The sequence below is a fragment of the Macaca thibetana genome, chromosome 10 (assembly GCF_024542745.1).
Source record: "Macaca thibetana thibetana isolate TM-01 chromosome 10, ASM2454274v1, whole genome shotgun sequence".
Lineage (NCBI taxonomy): Eukaryota > Metazoa > Chordata > Mammalia > Primates > Cercopithecidae > Macaca > Macaca thibetana.
Window position 1 is genome coordinate 12,421,065 of NC_065587.1, and position 18,766 is coordinate 12,439,830.

Here is an 18,766-nt window from a genome sequence, read left to right on the forward strand (position 1 = left end):
GAACTTAAAATGATAGTTATATAGTATAAAATCATAAATGAAGCCACAATTTCTTAAAATCTAGTCATGTTGCCAGGCTCACACGTATAATCCCAGAACTTTGGGAGGCCGAGGTGGGTGGATCACTTGAGGTCAGGAGTTGGAGACCAGCCTGACCAACGTGGCGAAACCTTGTCTCAACTAAAAATACAAAAATTAGCTGGGTATGGTGGCTCGCACCTGTAATCCCAGTTACTCAGGAAGCTGAGACAGAAGAATCACCTGAACCCAGGAAGCGGAGGTTGCAGTGAGCTAAGATCGTGCCACTGCACTCCGGCCTGGGCAACAGAACAAGACTCCATCTCAAAAAATAAATAAATAAAAAAGTCATGTCCATAAAAACCAGCATCAGAATCTCCCAAGATGCTTGTTGCCTGCAGATTCATGGGCCACAGTCCAAACTTACTGAGCTGAAATTTCTGAGCCTGGACTGTGCTACAGGGATTCAGGGATCTGCTAATCATCTGTTGAAGAGAAGGTCTCAACAGCCAGAAGTAGGGCTGTGATGCTTGCTTGGTTTATGGGCATCATGACTATTTAGATGTGCTCATTTCCAAGTAAAGCATTGCAAATAGCCTGTCAATTTCTTCTCAACTTACAAGTGAAGGATACATGAGTAATGGTCACAGTTGTAAGCAGAAGGCAAGCCCAGGGTCTGGAGGGAAGGATACAGGGGAACATACTTCCCTTTGAGAATTGGTACTCAGTCCCTTCCCTTACCTCCAGCGGAGTGAAACTGTAGTTTTCAAGGAAGGAAAGGCCAATGACTGGGACCAGAAGAAACTCCAGGCGGAATGTGTCATTCTCACTGTCAAAAGTTTTACGAAATTTCCCATATATCATGTACACTGTAACATAGGCGCAGAGGAGAAAAACCACCTAAAAAGGGAGAGAGACATGGGAATCTATGAAGTCATTTCCCTGCGTATTTACTAGGCTCCTAGCCTACCAAACCTAAGGGTCAGTGTTCTGCCATAATGTAACATGAAGAGGTTAAATGTGTTTGCAATTTATCTTGAGTCCAGTTGCCTAGAATTTGAAGTCAATGACCCTTTCATTAAATAACTCCATGCTTCTATACTGGGACTGACAGTGCTACCATGAAGAGTCAAAGGTGCCCTTGTTGTCCCCTTCAGTTGTGGAACACTAGGCGAAACAGGATTGGTGTATTTCAGGGGATTTCCCAGAGGCATTCCAGGGCTGTTGAAACAATTTTAAAACAATTTTCTGGATATGCATCAGTGACTTCTGAGCATTATTCCATAAGGACTAGCATCTTTATTATTTTTTTTTAAGGTTGCCCAGTCTGGCCTCTAACTCCTGGGGTCGAGTGATCCTCCTGCTTCAGCCTCCCTAGAATCTGGGACTACTTATGTGCCTGCTAACATTCCTTGAATTAACTGACCATTGCTCCCTCAGAAAAGCTCTCCATCTAATCACAGTAGCTGTCCTCTAGCATATAATGATTTCATTTTGATATAGCCTCTAACCTTCCAGGCCAGCAGTTCTCAAACGAGTATGCATCAAAACAGATGCTGGCCGGGCATGGTGGCTCACACCTATAATCCCAGCACTTTGGGAGGCCGAGGCGGGCGGATCACCTGAGGTCAGGAGTTCGAGACCAGCCTGGCCAACATGGTGAAACCCCATTTCTACTAAAAATACAAAAATTAGCCAGGCGTGGTGGCAGGCACCTGTAATCCCAGCTACTCGGGAGGCTGAGGCAGGAGAATAGCTTGAACCCGGGAGGCGGAGGCTGCGGTGAGCCGAGGTCATGCCATTGCACTCCAGCCTGGGAGATAAGAGTAAGACTTTGTCTCAAAAAAAAGAAACAAAAAAACAAACAAAAAACCCCACAGATGCTATCTCTTCCCTTGCCCCAAGAGCTTTTGATTTCATAGGTCTGGATGGACGTGAGAGTTTGTATTTCTTTCTTTTTCTTTTTTTTTTTCTGAGATGGAGTCTTGCTCTGTTGCCCAGGATGGAGTGCAGTGGTGCAATCTTGGCTCACTGCAACCTCCACCTCCTGGATTCAAGCGATTTTCCTGCCTCAGCCTCCCAAGTAGCTGGGATTACAGGTGCCCGCCACCATGCCTGGCTAATTTTTGTACGTTTAGTTTCACCATGTTGGTCAGGTTGGTCTCGAACTCCTGACCTCGTGATCCGCCCGCCTCGGCCTCCCAAAGTGCTGGGATTACAGGCGTGAGCCACCGCGCCCGGCCTTAAAGTTTGTATTTCTAACAAGTTCCCAAGTGACACTCATGCTGCCGGAGCAGGACCACACTGGCCTAGAACACTCCTATTTGTAGTCCTATTTGGAGTTATTTCCTCGAAACAATCCTTTTTTCTCTAGAATGAGGCACACATTCTGTCGCCAGAGCTCCATGTGAGCATGTTCATTTTCACCCGTGATCACATGCTTTGTAAATGTCTATGTACAAGTCCATCTTCCCTCTAAGAGAGGACTCCATGGCAGGGTCCACCTCTTAATCCCCAGCTCCTAAGTCAGTCCCTGGCACAAAACAAATGCTGGAATGAGTGAAAGAGGTGATCAATTTTTCATTTCAGAAATATAGAAACTAGCCTGTTTGAGCTTCCGAGAGCTCATTCAGCTATGCCAAGGGCTGAGTCTGCCGTCTCTGCCAGGAATGCCCAAGGCTGACTTAGGCTGAGAAATGAACTAGGCAGGTGATGTTTGATACATGTGTGAACTTAAGTAGATGGTGATTTCCAGTCCTCAGATTCACATTCACTAAATCTGAATGAGTTCAATACCTCACAAGTAACAGCAACCTCCACCCTACCAACTAGTAACAACATGCCTGAAATCCCAAAGGGATGTCTCTGATATGGAAGAGAAGGACAACCCGCTTTGGTTAAATATTTTCTAGGTGCTGTATGTTATCTCACGTGATCTTCTCAATAACCCTGCAAGATAGAATTCCCCCACGGAGCCCTTCTTTCTTAGAAATAAGACTCCTGGCCGGGCGCGGTGGCTCAAGCCTGTAATCCCAGCACTTTGGGAGGCCGAGACGGGCGGATCACTAGGTCAGGAGATCGAGACCATCCTGGCTAACACGGTGAAACCCCGTCTCTACTAAAAAATACAAAAAACTAGCCGGGCGAGGTGGCGGGCGCCTGTAGTCCCAGCTACTCAGGAGGCTGAGACAGGAGAATGGCCCGAACCCGGGAGGCAGAGCTTGCAGTGAGCTGAGATCCGGCCACTGCACTCCAGCCTGGGCGACAGAGCGAGACTCCATCTCAAAAAAAAAAAAAAAAAAAAAAAAAAAAGAAATAAGACTCCTAGGCCGGGCGCGGTGGCTCAAGCCTGTAATCCCAGTACTTTGGGAGGCCGAGACGGGCGGATCACGAGGTCGGGAGATCGAGACCATCCTGGCTAACACGGTGAAACCCCGTCTCTACTAAAAAATACAAAAAACTAGCCGGGCGAGGTGGCGGGCGCCTGTAGTCCCAGCTACTCGGGAGGCTGAGGCAGGAGAATGGTGTGAATCTGGGAGGCGGAGCTTGCAGTGAGCTGAGATCTGGCCACCGCACTCCAACCCAGGCGACAGAGCGAGACTCCGTCTCAGGAAAAAAAAAAAAGAAAAGAAATAAGACTCCTAGGCTGGGCACAGTGGCTCTCACCTGTAATCCCAGCACTTTGGGAGGGCAAGGAGGGCGGATCACAAGGTCAGGAGTTTGAGACCAGCCTGGCCAACATAGTGAAACCCCGCCTCTACTAAAAATACAAAAATTAGGCATGGTGGTGCGTGCCTGTAATCCCAGCTACTCAGGAGGCTGAGGCAGGAGAATCACTTCAACCCGGGAGGCGGAGGTTGCAATGAGCTGAGATCACCACTGGCACTCCAGCCTGGGCGACAGAGGGAGACTCTATCTCAAAAAAAAAAAAAAAAAAAAAGGCTGGGCGTGGTGGCTCATGCCTGTAATCTCAACACTTTGGGAGGCCAAGGTGAGCGGCTCACAAGGTCAGGAGACCATGCTGGCTAATACGGTGAAACCTCGTCTTTATTAAAAATACAAAAAAAAAAAAAAAAATTAGCCGGGCATGGTGGCATGCGTCTGTAATCCCAGCTACTCAGGAGCTGAGGCAGGAAAATCGCTTGAACTTGGGAGGCGGAGGTTGCAGTGAGCCAAGATCACGCCATTGCACTCCAGCCTGGGCGACAGAGCTAGATTCCAAAAAAAAAAAAAAAAAAAAAAAGCCAGGCATGGTGGCAGGTACATGCCTGTAATCTACTCAGGTGGCTAAGACATGAGAATAACTTGAACCTGGGAGGTGGAGGCTGCAGTGGAGCGAAGATTTTGCCATACCGCACACCAACCTGGGTGACAGAGGGAGACTCTGTCTCAAAAAAAAAAAAAAAGTGGGGGCAGTGGGGGCTGGGTGTGGTGGCTGCGGTGGGGTGGCTCACGCCTGTAATCCCAGCACTTTGGAAGGCCGAGGTGGGCGGATCACGAGGTCAGGAGTTTGAGACCAGCCTGGCCAACATAGTGAAACCCTGTCTCTATTAAAAAAATACAAAAAATTAGCCAGGTGTGGTGGCAGGCGCCTGTAATCCCAGCTACTTGGGAGGCTGAGTTAGAAGAATTGCTTGAACCCGGGAGGCAGAGGTTGCAGTGAGCTGAGATTGCGCCACTGCACTCCAGCCTAAGCGACAGTGCAAGACTCCATCTCAACAACAAAAAAGACTCCTAGCTGAGCATGATAATTCCAGAACTTGGGGAGGCTGACACAGGCAGATCGCTTGAGCCCAGGGGTTTGAGACCAGCCTGGGCAACATGGCGAAACCTTGTCTCTATTAAAAATACAAAACAATTAGCCAGGCATGGTGGTGTGTGACTGTAGTCCCAGTTATTCAGGAGTCTGAGGTGGGAGGATCCCTTGAGCCTGGGAAGTTGAGGCTGCAGTGAGCCATGACCACACCACTGCACAAGAAATAAGATTCCTATTAGACATTATCTAATAGGAATCAACTAAAATCTACATTTTGGCTGGACGCGGTAGCTCACACCTGTAACCCCAGCCCTTTGGGAGGTCGAGGTGGGCGCACCACTTGAGGTCAGGAGTATGAGACCAGCCTGGTCAACATGGAGAAACCCCATCTCTCCTAAAAACACAAAAATTAGCTGGGCGTGGTGGCAGGCGCCTGTAGTCCCAGCTACTTCGGAGGCTGAGGCACAAGGCAAGCTCCCGGCTTGAAACCAGGAAGTGGAGGTTGCAGGGAGCTGAGACTGCGCTGCTGCGCTCCAGCCTGGGCAACAGGCAACAGTGAGACTCTGTCTTAAAAAAAAAGAAAAAAGGGCCGGGCGCGGTGGCTCAAGCCTGTAATCCCAGCACTTTGGGAGGCCGAGGCGGGTGGATCACGAGGTCAGGAGATGGAGACCATCCTGGCTAACATGGTGAAACCCCGTCTGTACTAAAAATACAAAAAACTAGCCGGGCGTGGTGGCGGGCGCCTGTAGTCCCAGCTACTCGGAGGCTGAGGCAGGAGAATGGCGTGAACCTGGGAGGCGGAGCTTGCAGTGAGCCGAGATCGCGCCACTGCACTCCAGCCTGGGTGACACAGCGCGAGACTCCGTCTCAAAAAAAAAAAAAGAAAAAAAAGAAAAAAGTGTGTCCTTTGATTTTTACACGGCTAGTTCCTTGTCACTAAGCTGTCAGCTTATATGTCATCTCTTTGAAGAAGCCCTGACCACACTCCCTAAAGTAGCTCTCTAATCCTTCTCTATCACCTAAACCATTTTTTTTTTGAGACAGGGTCTCGCTCTGTTGCCCAGACTGCACTGGCATGATCGTGGCTCACTGCAGCCTTGACCTATCAGGATCAGGTGATTGTCCCACCTCAGCCTCCTCAGTAGCTGGGACCACAGATGAGCACTACGCCCAGCTAAATTTCTTAAATTTTTTGTAGAGGCAGGGTCTCACTACATTGCCCAGGCTGGTCTCAGACTCCTGAGCTCAAGCGGTCCTCTCGCCTCAGCCTCCCAAAGTGCTGGGATTACAGGTGTGACCCTTTATTGAATGTTTAATATATGGCAGGGTTTTTTACATTTACATTTATTATCTCGTTTAATGTTCCCAACCAAACCCTCTGAGCTAATGGTATTGTCCTTTTATTTTATTTATTTTATTTTATTTTATTGTTTTGAGACAGAGTCTCACTCTGCCACCCAGGGTGGAATGCAGTGGTGTGATCTCAGCTCACTGCAACCTCTGCCTCCCGGGTTCAAGCAATTCTCCTGCCTCAGCCTCCCGAGTAGCTGGGACTACAGGCATGTGCCACCACACCCGGCTAATTTTTTGTATTTTCAGTAGAGACAGGGTTTCACCATGTTAGCCAGGATGGTCTCCATCCACCCGACTCGGCCTCCCAAAGTGCTGGGATTACAGGCGTGAGCCACCGTGCCCGGCTCTGTCCTCATTTTTGCATGAGGACACTGATATACAAAGAGGCCCGAGATGAGGTCATGTAGCCACTAAGCAGCAAAGTCAGGATTCAAACCCTGGTCGGCCTGGCTCCACACACTGAGTTTCCAAGCAGGCCACCTCACCGTTTGTGAGGGCTTGGTGGCCTCCCCCGACCATCATCACCCAGCCGCTCACCTTCATTACTGTGTTGTAGATGGAGATGAAGTTGGTGAACAGGTCCAGGTATCTGGTGGTGAAGACGAGAGCAAAAAGGATCTGGCTCTTCCCAGAGATGCCTGTGGCCAAGGGTAGACAGGAGACAATGAGGACACAGACTCCTAAGCCTTCCCACCCTCAAGAACTGCACAGCCTGGAGCTGGGGAGGCCTTCAGAGTGTCCACTCCCACTCAAAGACCTCCTGTCCAGGGCACTGTCGCTCCCTAAGGGCCAGGAAACTCACCCTTCCCATCAGATCACTTGAGTCCTTGTTCCTCTCATTAAGCTGTAATCTGTCTCCCAGTCTCCAAATAAAGACACGAACACCGAGTTCCCAGTCCCCCTGCGTGTGCCTGCCTGGGCTCTTGCTCTGGGGAGGATGTCGGGGGTGGTGTGAGTCGGGCTTGGTGGGGGTTGTTGAGGCTTCTCTTCACTCCACCCCCAGAGTTCCACTGACAATCCCCAAAGCTCAGTCTCAGGGAGAACAACTCACTGACTTTACAAGGTGTTGATTCACCAGGAAGACCACAGCAAGCAGAGGAAGGTTCAGGGCCAGGGGAGTATTCTATTTTATTTTTCAAACTGTAAGATTTTAAAAGCCTTTTCTTTTTTCTTTCTTTTTTGTTTTTTTTTTGAGATGGAGTCTCACTCCGTTGCCCAGGCTGGAGTGCAGTGACGTGATCTCGGCTCACCACAACCTCTGCCTCCCAGGTTCAAGTGATTCTCCTGCCTCAGCCTCCCAAGTAGCTGGGATTACATGCGCCCACCACCACGCCTGGCTAATTTTTGAATTTTTAGTAGAGATGGAGTTTCGCCAGGTTGGCCATGGCTGGTCTCGAACTTCTGACTTCAGGTGATCTGCCCACCTTGGCCTCCCAAAGTGCTGGGATTACAGGCATGACCCACTGCACCCGGCCAAAAAGCCTTTTTTCTAGTTACAAAAGTTATGCCTATATTTACTCTTTGCAAAACAAAAATCAGACAATATATAAAGATGCAAAGACAGAAATATCCCAAAGCCCTAGGTTCATCCTTCCAGATCTTTGTGAACATGTACACACATGACACCTATGTGTACACATATGATGCACATGGATGCACTGAGTTGACAAAAAAGGTTTCATAATCTCCATGCAGTTTCTTCCTTTTTTATTTTTTCTTTTTAGAGACAAGGTCTTACTCTGTCTCCCAGGCTGGGGTGCAGTGGTGCAATCATAGCTCACTGCAGCCTCGATCTCCTGGACTCAAACAATTCTACCTCAGCTGGGAACTACAGACACAAACCATCAGACTGGCTAATTTTGTTGTTGTTATTATTATTATTATTAGTGAGACGGAGTTTCACTATGTTGCCCAGCCTGGTCTCAAACTCCTGGGCCCAAGTGATCCTCCTACCTCATTCTCCCAGTGTTGGAATTATAGGTGTGAGCCACCGCGCCCAGTCTAAATGCTGTTTCTTAACCTACTTTGGTCTCTTTCTTTTTTAACTTTTTATTTTGAAAGAATGTTAGATTTACAACAGAGTTGTAAGGACAATACAGAGAGTCCCATATATCCAGCTTCCTCTAATGTTAACATCGTATTTGGGCTAGGGGTAGTGGCTCATGCCTGTAATACCAACACTTTGGAAGGCCTAGGCGGGAGGATCACCTGAGGTTGGGAGTTTGAGACCAGGCTGACCAACATGGAGAAACCCTGTCTCTACTAAAAATACAAAATTAGCTGGGCATGGTGACGCATGCCTGTAATCCCACCTACTTGGGAGGCTGAAGCAGGAGAATCGCTTGAACCCAGGAGGTGGAGGTTGCAGTGAGCCGAGATTGCGCCATTGCACTCCAGCCTGGGCAACAAGAGTGAAACTCTGTCTCAAAAAAAAAAACATCATATTTAATGACAGTACTTTATCAAAACAAATAAATCAACATCAGTAGAGCACTGTTGACTGAACTCCAGGCTTTATTCTGATTTCACCAGTTTTCCCACTGCTGCCCTTTTTCCATTCCTAGGTTCTGTCCAGGAATCCATGCTGCATTCTGTTGTCATTCATGCTCTTTAGTGTCCTTTGGCCACTTTTTTTTTTTTTTTTTTTTTTTGAGACAGAGTCTCACTCTGTCACCCAGGCTGGAGTGCAGTGGTGTGATCTCAGCTCACTGCAACGTCTGCCTCCCGGGTTCACGCCATTCTCCTGCCTTAGCCTCCCGAGTAGCTGGGACTACAGGCACCCGCCACCATGCCCGGCTAATTTTTGTGTTTTTAGTACAGATGGGTTTTCACCACGTTGCCTAGGCTGGTCTCGAACTCCTGACCTCAAGTGATCTGCCCACCTCAGCCTCCCAAAGCGCTGGGATTACAGGTGTGAGCCACTGCGCCCAACCAGCAGTCTTGGTTATCAGATGGAAGAAACAGTATATATATAGGGTTTGGTTTAACCCGTGGTTTCAGGCATCCACTGGCAGTCTTGGAACATATCCTCTGTGGATAAGAGGCAACTACTATGGTGTCTGATTCAGGTCTGGTTCCCCTGTACCCCTGAACTGTGCCTTCTCTAACCACTCCTCTGGTTCCAGACATTTGGGGTGGGAGAACTTTTTTTTTTCTTCTTTTGTGAGACAGGGTCTCACTTTGTCACCCAGGCTGGAGTACAGTGACACAATCACAGATCACTGCAGCCTCAACCTCCCCAGGCTTGGATGACTGTCCTACCTTAGCCTCCTGAGTAGCTGGGATTACAGACAAATGCTACCATGCCCGGTTAATTTTTATATTTTTTCTAGAGACAAGATTTTTGCCACGTTGCCCAGGCTCGTCTCAAATTCCTGGGCTCAGGTGATCCTCCTCCTTCCCAAAGTGCTGGGATTACATGCGTGAGCCACTGCACCCAGCCTGGGGGAACATTTTTAATGAGCAAGAAGGAACACCCCTGAAGTCCCTAACATCCTGGAGAATGTGCTGGCTTGAGGGCGAGCCTGGGTCTCACATTCCTCACCTGCCAAACAGCCCCTCATGCAGAGTGGCAGGACTGAGGTGAGGAATACACAACGCTCAGTGAGAATCTGAGTCCCTTTGGGGGGTCTGGCTTGCGTGCACGTGCACTTGCCAGGGTGAGGGGGACAGTGGGGCTGGCAGTGGGTAATGAACCCCACTGGGGGAGGCCATACTGACCCGAGGCCAGCTCTGGGATGGCCTGATGTTCATCTCACTGAGCCCTCACACAGACTTTGCCAGAGAAGCCCTTGGCCCCACCTAGGACAGTCTGGGAGGTAGCCCTAGTAGGGGATGCTTGGCCACCTGCATGGGCCTTCCCCTATCCCTCTTTTCTCTTCATCCTCAGCCTGCCAGCCTCTTGGGTTTCACTCACATTTTCCTTAGCACTTTGGGAACCCTGGTGATCTTTTGTTTTGTTTTGTTTTGTTTGTTTGTTTGAGACAGAGTTTCTCTCTTGTTACCCAGACTGGAGTGCAATGGCGTGATCTCGGCTCACTGCAGCCTCTGCCTCCCAGGTTCAAGCGATTCTCCTGCCTCAGCCTCACGAGTAGCTGGGATTACAGGCACCCACCACTATACCCAGCTAATTTTTTGTATTTTTAGTAGAGACAGGGTTTTGCCATGTGCCAGGATGGTCTTGAACTCCTGACCTCAGGTGATCCACCTGCCTTGGCCTCCTAAAGTGCTGGGATTACAGGTGTGAGTCACCGCGCCCAGCCCTCTGGTGATCTTGAGCACGATAGTTTTCATACTTTTGAAAAAAACAATCACTTTGGGAGGCCGAGACGGGTGGATCACCATCGGAAGCTAACACTGCACATGGAGTCCCAGCTACTCGGGAGGGACACAGAGGACAACAGTGAGCCTGGCCACTGGCCTCCAGTGGGCGACAGAGCAAGACTCCGTCTCAAAAAAAAAAAAAAAAAAAAAAAAACAGAAAACAATCATTTCCGGGGTGCACACTGAGCACAGGTGGGAGTCCCCTCGGGGTCCACTGAGCACAGGTGGACCCCACTGCCGGGGCAGCCCTCACTCCCATTTGACAAATGGGAAAACAGAGTCCCAGGGTCACAGAGCAAGTCAAGGAGAGGAGCAAGAGTGAAGCTCAAGTCTCTGGCCTTTGGGACTGGCTCTGTTGAGGTCACCCCAGGCCCTGCCTCCATCCAGGCACCTCACCTCTGATTTCTCTCTGCGCACGCACAGGCCCATCCCTGCCACCCAGCTGCCCCTTTTTTGTTCCCATAGTATTCACTATGGCCTCTAACAAACCATGTCATTTGCTCAGTTTCCTAGGACTATTGTTTATCGATGGCTTCCTACCACTAGAAAGTCAGCTCCACCATTTGGCCGGGCATGGTGGCTCACACCTGTAACTTGAGCCCAGGAGTTCGAGACCAGCCTGGCCAATTTTAGTAGAGAGGCGAAACCCCGTCTCTACTAAAAATACAAAAATTAGCTGAGTGTGGTGGCGGGCATCTGTAATCCCAGCTACTCGGGAGGCTGAGGCAGGAGAATAGCTTGAACCCGGGAGGCAGATGTTGCAGTGAGCCGAGATTGCGCCACTGCATTCCAGCCTAGGGGATAGAACAAAACTCGGTCTCAAAAAAAAAAGGTGGGTGCAGTGGCTCACGCCTATAATCCCAGCAATCTGAGAGGCCGAGGTGGGTGAATCACCTAAGGTCAAGAGTTCAAGACCAGCCTGGCCAACATGGCGAAACCCCGTCTCTACTAAAAATACAAAAATTAGCCGGGTGTGGTGGTGGGTCCCTGTAATTCCAACTACTCAGGAGGCTGAGGCAGGAGAATCGCTTGAACCTGGGAGGTGGAGGTTGCAGTGAGCTGAGATCGTTCCACTGCACTTCAGCTTCAGGGACAAAGCAAAACTCTGTCTCAAAAAAAATAAAAATAAAAAATAAAAGAAAGTCAACTCCACCAGGGCTGGGCCTCTGCTGTCCGGGCTGTATTCCAGGTGCCCAGCAGTGTCTGGCAGACAGCGGCCAGGTACCAGTGTCCCTTCTTGGTTATGGTTGCTCACTCCGTTCGGCCCTCAGCGAAAGTGCAGGGATAGGTCAGAGCTGATTCTCCCCTCACCAGGGCCTGCTGCTCCGGGTCCCCCACTCAGCATTCCTGGCCACCTCCCCTGAGGAAGAACCTGAAGAGACACCATCTCTGTACCTGTCTCTCCAGAGACCCCAAACCCAAATGGCCTCCAGGCCTAGAACCACTTCCTCCGCACTCTACTATTGTTCATGTCTGCACCGACCCCCACCCTGCCAGGCCTCCCCCAGCTCTCTGTGCCTTCTCTCTCAAAGCTTCCAAAGCGACCTGCTTCAGGCCCCCTTCCAGGCCCCTTTCCTGCTCCCAAACCATGAAGGCTCCCCAGACCCAACTCCCTGGCCTGACAGAAAAGGCCCTTTCACATCTGGACCAGCCTCCCTCCTTTACTCATCTCCCTCCAGACCACCTCAAATCTGGCTGCCCACCCTTCCGGGGGGATGCCCGGTGCTTGGTGACCTCCGTGCCTCTGCATCCCTAGAGCCCTCCACAGCACACATTTCCTGGATGGACACCTGCTCGTCCTCCAGGACCAGCACCGAGCTGCTTCTTCCACAGGGCCTTCTGGGCCCACTCTCGGCCTCCTCAGCCCCGTGAGGAGCCTGAGTTCATTCCTGCATCCGCACACCCAGTGCCAGGCACAGGGCAGGCACCACGAGGACGCCGGTGGACAAAGATGGCTGCAGGAGGCTCTGGCAGCCTTTGGTGGCTCTGAATCTGTTTGGCGACCGTGAGTCCAGCCTCAACGTTTCTCCAAAGTCCCAGCAGGGCAGCCAGAATGCAAACAGGGTACCCCTCCAGCCCTCCCCGGCTTCCGTTCAGGGGCCGCTCCACACCCACCTAAGCCAGGCTGGTGCCCTCCTACCACATCACAGCCACCGATACCACACATGCAGGCAGGAGAGGGACGAGGGCTCAGTGTGGGGGTGGGGTGGGGGGGGTCTGGGAAGGGGCAGGAAAGAGAAGACCTTGAGAATCGTGGGCCGTTTCCTGAGTGCATACCAGCTTCTCCCCTCAATCGAGGGTGGAGGGAACAATGGGTGTAACTGGTGGGAGGGAGGGGTTGTGACCTCCCTCATACCCCTCCTCTTCCAACCATCAGTGACACTGCCAACCTGAGGGGGCGTCTGTGCAGGAACAAACCCACCCTCCTCCCATCATCTCGAGGGGTCCTCCTTTGATTTTATACAACTTTACATTATTTTTGGAAGTGGAGCTCTGCAAAGTTTCAAGGATCCCCATGCCGGAGTCCCCACCCTGAGCAGACACCGTGGAGCGCCCTACCCTGCACGCAGGGGCATGAGGCTGGCCAGAGAGGGGGTCCCGCACCTCCCTGCCCGGCGTCCCTCACCCGTGCAGCACTTGGACCTCCAGATCTTCCCCAGCAGCAAGATCATGGCCAGGAGGTGGCTTAGGTCGCCGAGGATTCGGAACACGTTCATGGTCCGGCCCGTCGGTCGTGCGCCCGCGCTCAGCAAACTTCTAGGAAACTTTCTAGCGGGCAGGGCGGCTGCCACGTCCTCGGCCCTGGTCTCTAGGTGCCCTAGAGCCCTGCCTGCGCCTCACAGCTCCGCGTTCGCACCCGCCGTGCCGCCGCCCACACACTCTTGGCCGGGCGGTGACGTGGCCAGGGCGGCAGCCGGCGCAGGGTGGGGAGCCAGGAAGCGGCGCGGCCTGGAGTTCCCGCCTCCCGCCCATCCCAGCGCCCGGCTCCCGGGCGGGGCGGGGCGGGGCGGCCCAGTGACGCGGGGGGCTTCTGACCTGCGCCCGGCTGCCGTGTGCGCCGGGTGCCCGCCACGACCCATGCCGCCCATGCCCCAAGTGTCCTCTGCCTTCCCTCCGCAGAAACCGGAGGCCTGCCACCAAGCCCCTGTCTCTGCCTCAGTTTCCTCATCTGTACACAGGCCCCATAACACTGGTGCCAGCGCTTGGCAGGAGCCAGCACGTGGAAGTGCCCTGTGGGGCGATCCCTGCTATTGTCCTCATTTTCCCAGAGCTGGAGCTCCCTCCTTGGGAGCGTGGGGTGGGGCGGGGCGAGCCGAAGGGGAGTCCCCACTTCTGTCTGTTAATTTGGATGTCCACACAGTCGGAACCCGACCTTGCTGCAGGTGGACAATGGTAATGGCACACCACTCAGCAGCGGAATCAGACTGACCTCAGCTGCAGCCTGGGTCGGTGGGCCTTCCCCTCTCTAGGTCTCAATTTTCTCACCTGTAAAATGGGGTTGTTGTGAGTAGGAAGGAGGTCAAGTTGGTCAGGGAGATCCAGGGCCCTCTCTTCTTGGTGTTACTAGGATATTAAACAGGGATGCACAGGCCAGGAGAGACCCGGGAGGGCTGAGCGGCAGGAAGGGTGGGGAGTGAAGGGCCCCCTGGTGGGAGGGAGTCCTCCCAGAGCTGCGTGGTCTGAGCAGGCCCACCACCTTCTCTGGACATAAGTCTCTGCATCTGAAAGAGTGGGCCAGGTGAGCTGAGGGCCCTTAGACTCCCCTCCTTGACCTGAGTAAGCCCTCCTCCCACTCAGGGCCCTCATCTCTCTCTAAATAACAGACCTCCTCCTTTCACTCCCACCTCCTGCCACAGATAACCAGAGAGGCTTTTCCATGACAAATGTAGTTAAACAGAGATGGGGTCTCACTATGTTGCCCAGGCTAGTCTCAAACTCTTGTGCTCAAGTCATCTGCCTGCCTCAGCCTTCCAAAGTGCTGGGATTACAGGCATAAGCTACTATGGCCAGCCCCTTTTCTGTGATAAAAATCTGTCACTCCAGTGGTCAAGACCCTTCTATGGCCCCCTATGTCCCCTACTTTCCTTACTTTGACTCCCAGGGAAAGGCAGTCCTTTTGTTTCCTTTTTCTTTTTTTTTTTTTTTTTTTTTTTTTTTTTGAGACAGAGTCTCACTCTGTGGCCCAGGCTGGAGTGCAGTGGCACAGTCTTGGCTCACTGCAATCTCTGCCTCCCGGGTTCAGGGGATTCTCATGCCTCAGCCTCCCAGGTAGCTGGGATTACAGGTGCCCGCCACCACGCCAGGCTAATTTTGTATTTTTAGTAGAGATAGGGTTTCACCATGTTGGCCAGGCTGGTCTCGAACTCCTGACCTCAGCTGATTCGCCTGCCTCAGCCTCCCAAAGTGCTGGGATTACAGGCGTGAGCCACCGCGCCCAGCCAAGGCAGTCCTTTGAGACCCCAAATGCAGTCCAAAGACCAGTAGCATTGCTACTGTTTGTTGGGAATGCAGAATCTCAGTTCCTCCCCAGGCATTCCGGGGTGAATCGGACTCTGATGTGCACACGAATGCCCTGGGGACCTTGTTTAACTATAAAGTTCCAAAGGCACTCATCTAAGCAACACTGTGAGGAAGCCCTGGCCTCATTCTCATTTTACACATGGGGAAAGCGAGGCAGGGAGGCGAAGTAACTTGCTTGAGGTCACACAGACACTAAGTAGCCCAGATTCCAACACACGGTCTGCCATGAAATCACTACCTTACACTGTGGGTTGCCATGGCAGGTGATGAACACCCTGTCACGAGAGGTGGGTGAGCAGCGGGTGGGAGCTCATTTGTTGGAGATTCAGCAGCGGGCCCTCCTGCCCTGGCAGGGAGGTGGTGATCATAATAGCCATCAAGTATTGAGCATGGGTGCCAGGCATGGGTCAGGCCTGTTACTCAGGTTCTTTCCATCAATAGGCACGCGGTTCCGTGGCCTTCAGAGACTCGCTTTGCAGGGGATGGACCTTGAGGTCCAGGGAGGTGAGATGCCTGGACCAGGTCCCTCTGGGAGGAGGAGCCAGGCGCTCATCCCTGGGCTGTGGCAGGTTCCAAACGGCCCTTCTGTTCCCTGCTCCCCTCCAACCCTGCCCAGATGCCTCCCCCTCAGCCGGTGCCCAGAGAAGGCGGAGGCTATTTAAATCCCTCAGGTGTGGCTGCGGTGCTCTCTGCCCAACCAGCTGGCATTTCCTTCTCAGCGCCCACCTCCTCCCCAAGCCAGGGAAAAGCACGTGCAAGTGCCATTTGGTGAAAACATCTGTCCTCCTGGGAAGCAGCCCCCACTGTGTGTGTTGGGGGGAGGTGCGGTTGGAATGAGGCTGGATCCTCCCTTTCCCTTTATTTCCTCAAGACCACAGGGAACCTGGCCAAGGCCAGGGACGATTTGAGGAGGGACAGTGGTGCTGGAGGGGAAGAAACCCAAGCTGGATGGCTCCAGGGGCTAGACCTTGTCCCAGGCCTGCCACTGTGGCCTTGAGCCTGCCACGTCCCCTCTCTGGGCCTCAGCTTTTTCATCTGCTAAATGGGAAAAATAAAGACAGAAGTAGGCCAGTCACTTCAGGAGGCAGAGGCAGGGGGATCACTTGAGGCCAGGAGTACAAGACCAGGCAAGGCAACACAGCAAGACTCGTCTCTACGAAAAATTTAAAAAACAGAAAATAAAACAAAGAATAACCAGGCATGGTGACATAAACCTGTGGCTCCAGCTACTTGAGACGCTGAAGCAGGAGGATCGCTTGAGCCCAGGAGTCGAATGCTGCAGGGAGCTATGATCACATCACCGTATTCCAAACTAAGTGACAGGGCAAAACAAAAACAAAAAAACAAAAACAAAAAACTAAAAAACAAAAACAAAAAAATAAAAAGAGGGCAGGCGCAGTGGCTCATGCCTGTAATCTCAGCACTCTGGGAGACCAGGCGGGCAAATCTCTTGAACCCAGGAGTTTGAGACAAACCTGTGCGACCTGGTGAAACTCTATTGCTACAAAAAAAAAGACAAAAATTATGGCCAGGAACAGTGGCTCATGCCTGTAATCTTAGCAGTTTGGGAGGCTGAGGTGAGCAGATCACCTGAGGTCAGGAGTTTGAGACCAGCCTGACCAACATGGTGAAACCCCATCTCTACTAAAAAGACAAAAATTAGCTGGACTTAGTGGCGTGCGCCTGTAATCCAAGCTACTTGGGAGGCTGAGGCAGGAGAATTGCTTGAACCCAGGAGGCAGAGGTTGCAGTGAGCCAACATCAGGCCCTGCACTCCAGCCTGGGTGACAGAGCGGGACTCCATCTCAAAAAAAAAAAAAAAAAGACAAAAATTAGCCAGGCGTGGTAGCACGTGCCTACAGTTCCAGCTTCTTGAGAGGCTGAGGTGGGAGGATCACCTGAGCCTGGGAGGTCAAGGCTGCAGTGAACTGAGATCACGCTACTCTACTTGAACCTGGGCGTGGGTGACACAGTGAGACCTTGTCTCAAAATGAAATGAAGTATTGCAGGTGGGTAGTCATTGCTTTTTGCATCCAGTTTTCCTGATGTCCCTACTAAATGGATACTATGTCCTCATTCTACAGATGAGGAAATTGGGGCTCAAATTTGTCTATTGCTCCCCAAAGTCACATGGCTCTCCTCTCCGCAAAGTCCTACCGCTCTGTCCTCAGTAATTAGCCCCGCCTCTTTCGTGTCCACTCGGCTCCCAGGTGGAGACTTTTCAAAGCTTCCCATGGAGAAAAGGGGAAACCTTTACTCACGGAAAACATTTGGCTCTAGCCCCTGCCAGCACTCTGGCCACCTGCGCGGTCATTCACTATCTGTGACTGCTGCTGGGTGGATCCCGGCAGGTCCCTCACGTCTCTGAGCTTCAATTTCCCAACATTCAAAAATGTGCCTGCTGCAGAGGAAAGCAAAGAGGGAAATTTCCTTTAGCTCAAAGAGCAAGGACTGTCTTCTTCTAACAAAGCAAATTCTACGTTCAAAGTCAGATGTATGGGAGAGAGAATGGGGGACTTGCTCAAATATTTTTAAAAATAGGTATATATAATCTCTCTCGCTCGCTTTCTTTTTCTGGTCCCAGCCCTTTCTTATATTTCACCAGTTTGGAATATCCTGCAAACTGCCTCCAATTCTGTGTGGAAGGAAATAGGGGTGTAAAGTGAAAATCACTCCACTTAATCGGCTGTCTCTCACCGGGCAGGGGCCTGGAAGGAAAGCTATGTCCCGGGTTTCCGGGGCTCCCCTGGAGCTTCCTCTAGGCCGCTAAGTCTTCCTCTGGCCTAAGCGAGTGGACGCTCCCCGTAGCAGGAATGACCTCTTCCCAGGCAGCCCCTGAGGTCCCGCCCGCCCGGAGGCGCGGACGAGTCCATTTCCTAATCCAGCGCGGGGTGGGCCCAGCCTTCCTCTCCCTGCGGTTCCACCCCAGGTGTTCGGGAAGCTCTTTCCCCGGCTCAATATCTTTGGAGTGACAGGAGGCAGGGGCAGCGAGGGCTGCATTTTACTGAGACACCAAGGTTACAAACACCAAGGGTCAAAACCTCTCTTTTAGTTCCAAGCACATTTACCAGAGACCAGTTGGGCACCAGGCGCCTTGCGAGTTGAACTTAGGTGCAGCCTCCAGGAGCCTTTCTGGTGCTGTGGGAGGCGGTGCCTGTGCACGGACGGGACCGCACAGAGGAAAAAGGGCAATCTCTCTGGGTTGGAGGGAGTCCCTGGGAGGATTGCTCTTAAGGCAGGCTTTGGGGGAAATGATGCTCTAGTGGGCTTTGGAGGGTGAATAGGAGCTTGCCTCGGAGACAAAACCTGGGGGAAGAGAGGAGAGTCCCCAGTAGAAACTACTAATTGCACAAAGGCGCGGAGATAAGACAAGGCCTGCCCCCGCCCCCAGTGCTTTTTACTTGTACCATTATTTATTTATCATGATTATTATCATTATTATTATTTTCAGACGGAGTCTCACTCTATCACCCAGGTGGAGTGCATTGGCGCCATCTCAGTTGACTGCAACCTCCACCTCCCGGGTTCAAGCGATTCTCCTGCCTCAGCCTCCGGAGTAGCTGGGATTACAGGCGCCTGCCACCACGCCCGGCTAATTTTTTGATTTTTAGTAGAGGCGGTGTTTTGCCATGTTGGTCAGGCAGGTCTCTAACTCCTTACATCAGGTGATCCACCTGCCTCGGCCTCCCAAAGTGCTGGGATTACAGGCATGGGCCACTGCGCCCGGTCTGTAGAAGCCAACGAAGGGAAGAAGGAAGAGATGACCGTCAAGGTCTAGACAGATGAGTTAGACCC

At 51.9% G+C, this 18,766-nt stretch overlaps 3 protein-coding genes across 6 annotated transcripts in view; all 3 read right to left on the reverse strand.

The window, feature by feature from the left end:
- KDELR3 (KDEL endoplasmic reticulum protein retention receptor 3) overlaps positions 1-13,338 on the reverse strand; it is an 18,669-nt gene extending 5,331 nt beyond the window's left edge. The window contains exons 1-3 of the mRNA XM_050806359.1: positions 13,077-13,338; positions 6,665-6,765; positions 760-918 (exon numbers count right to left, since the gene is read on the reverse strand). Coding sequence (XP_050662316.1) covers positions 760-918; positions 6,665-6,765; positions 13,077-13,167 — 351 coding nt within the window. The 5' untranslated portion in view covers positions 13,168-13,338. The remainder of the gene's footprint in view (positions 1-759; positions 919-6,664; positions 6,766-13,076) is intronic.
- GTPBP1 (GTP binding protein 1) overlaps positions 1-18,766 on the reverse strand; it is a 310,687-nt gene that overhangs the window by 263,946 nt on the left and 27,975 nt on the right. The gene's annotated exons all lie outside the window — the stretch shown is intronic.
- The window catches only part of CBY1 (chibby family member 1, beta catenin antagonist), a 628,117-nt gene that overhangs the window by 197,796 nt on the left and 411,555 nt on the right, over positions 1-18,766 (reverse strand). The window lies entirely within an intron of this gene.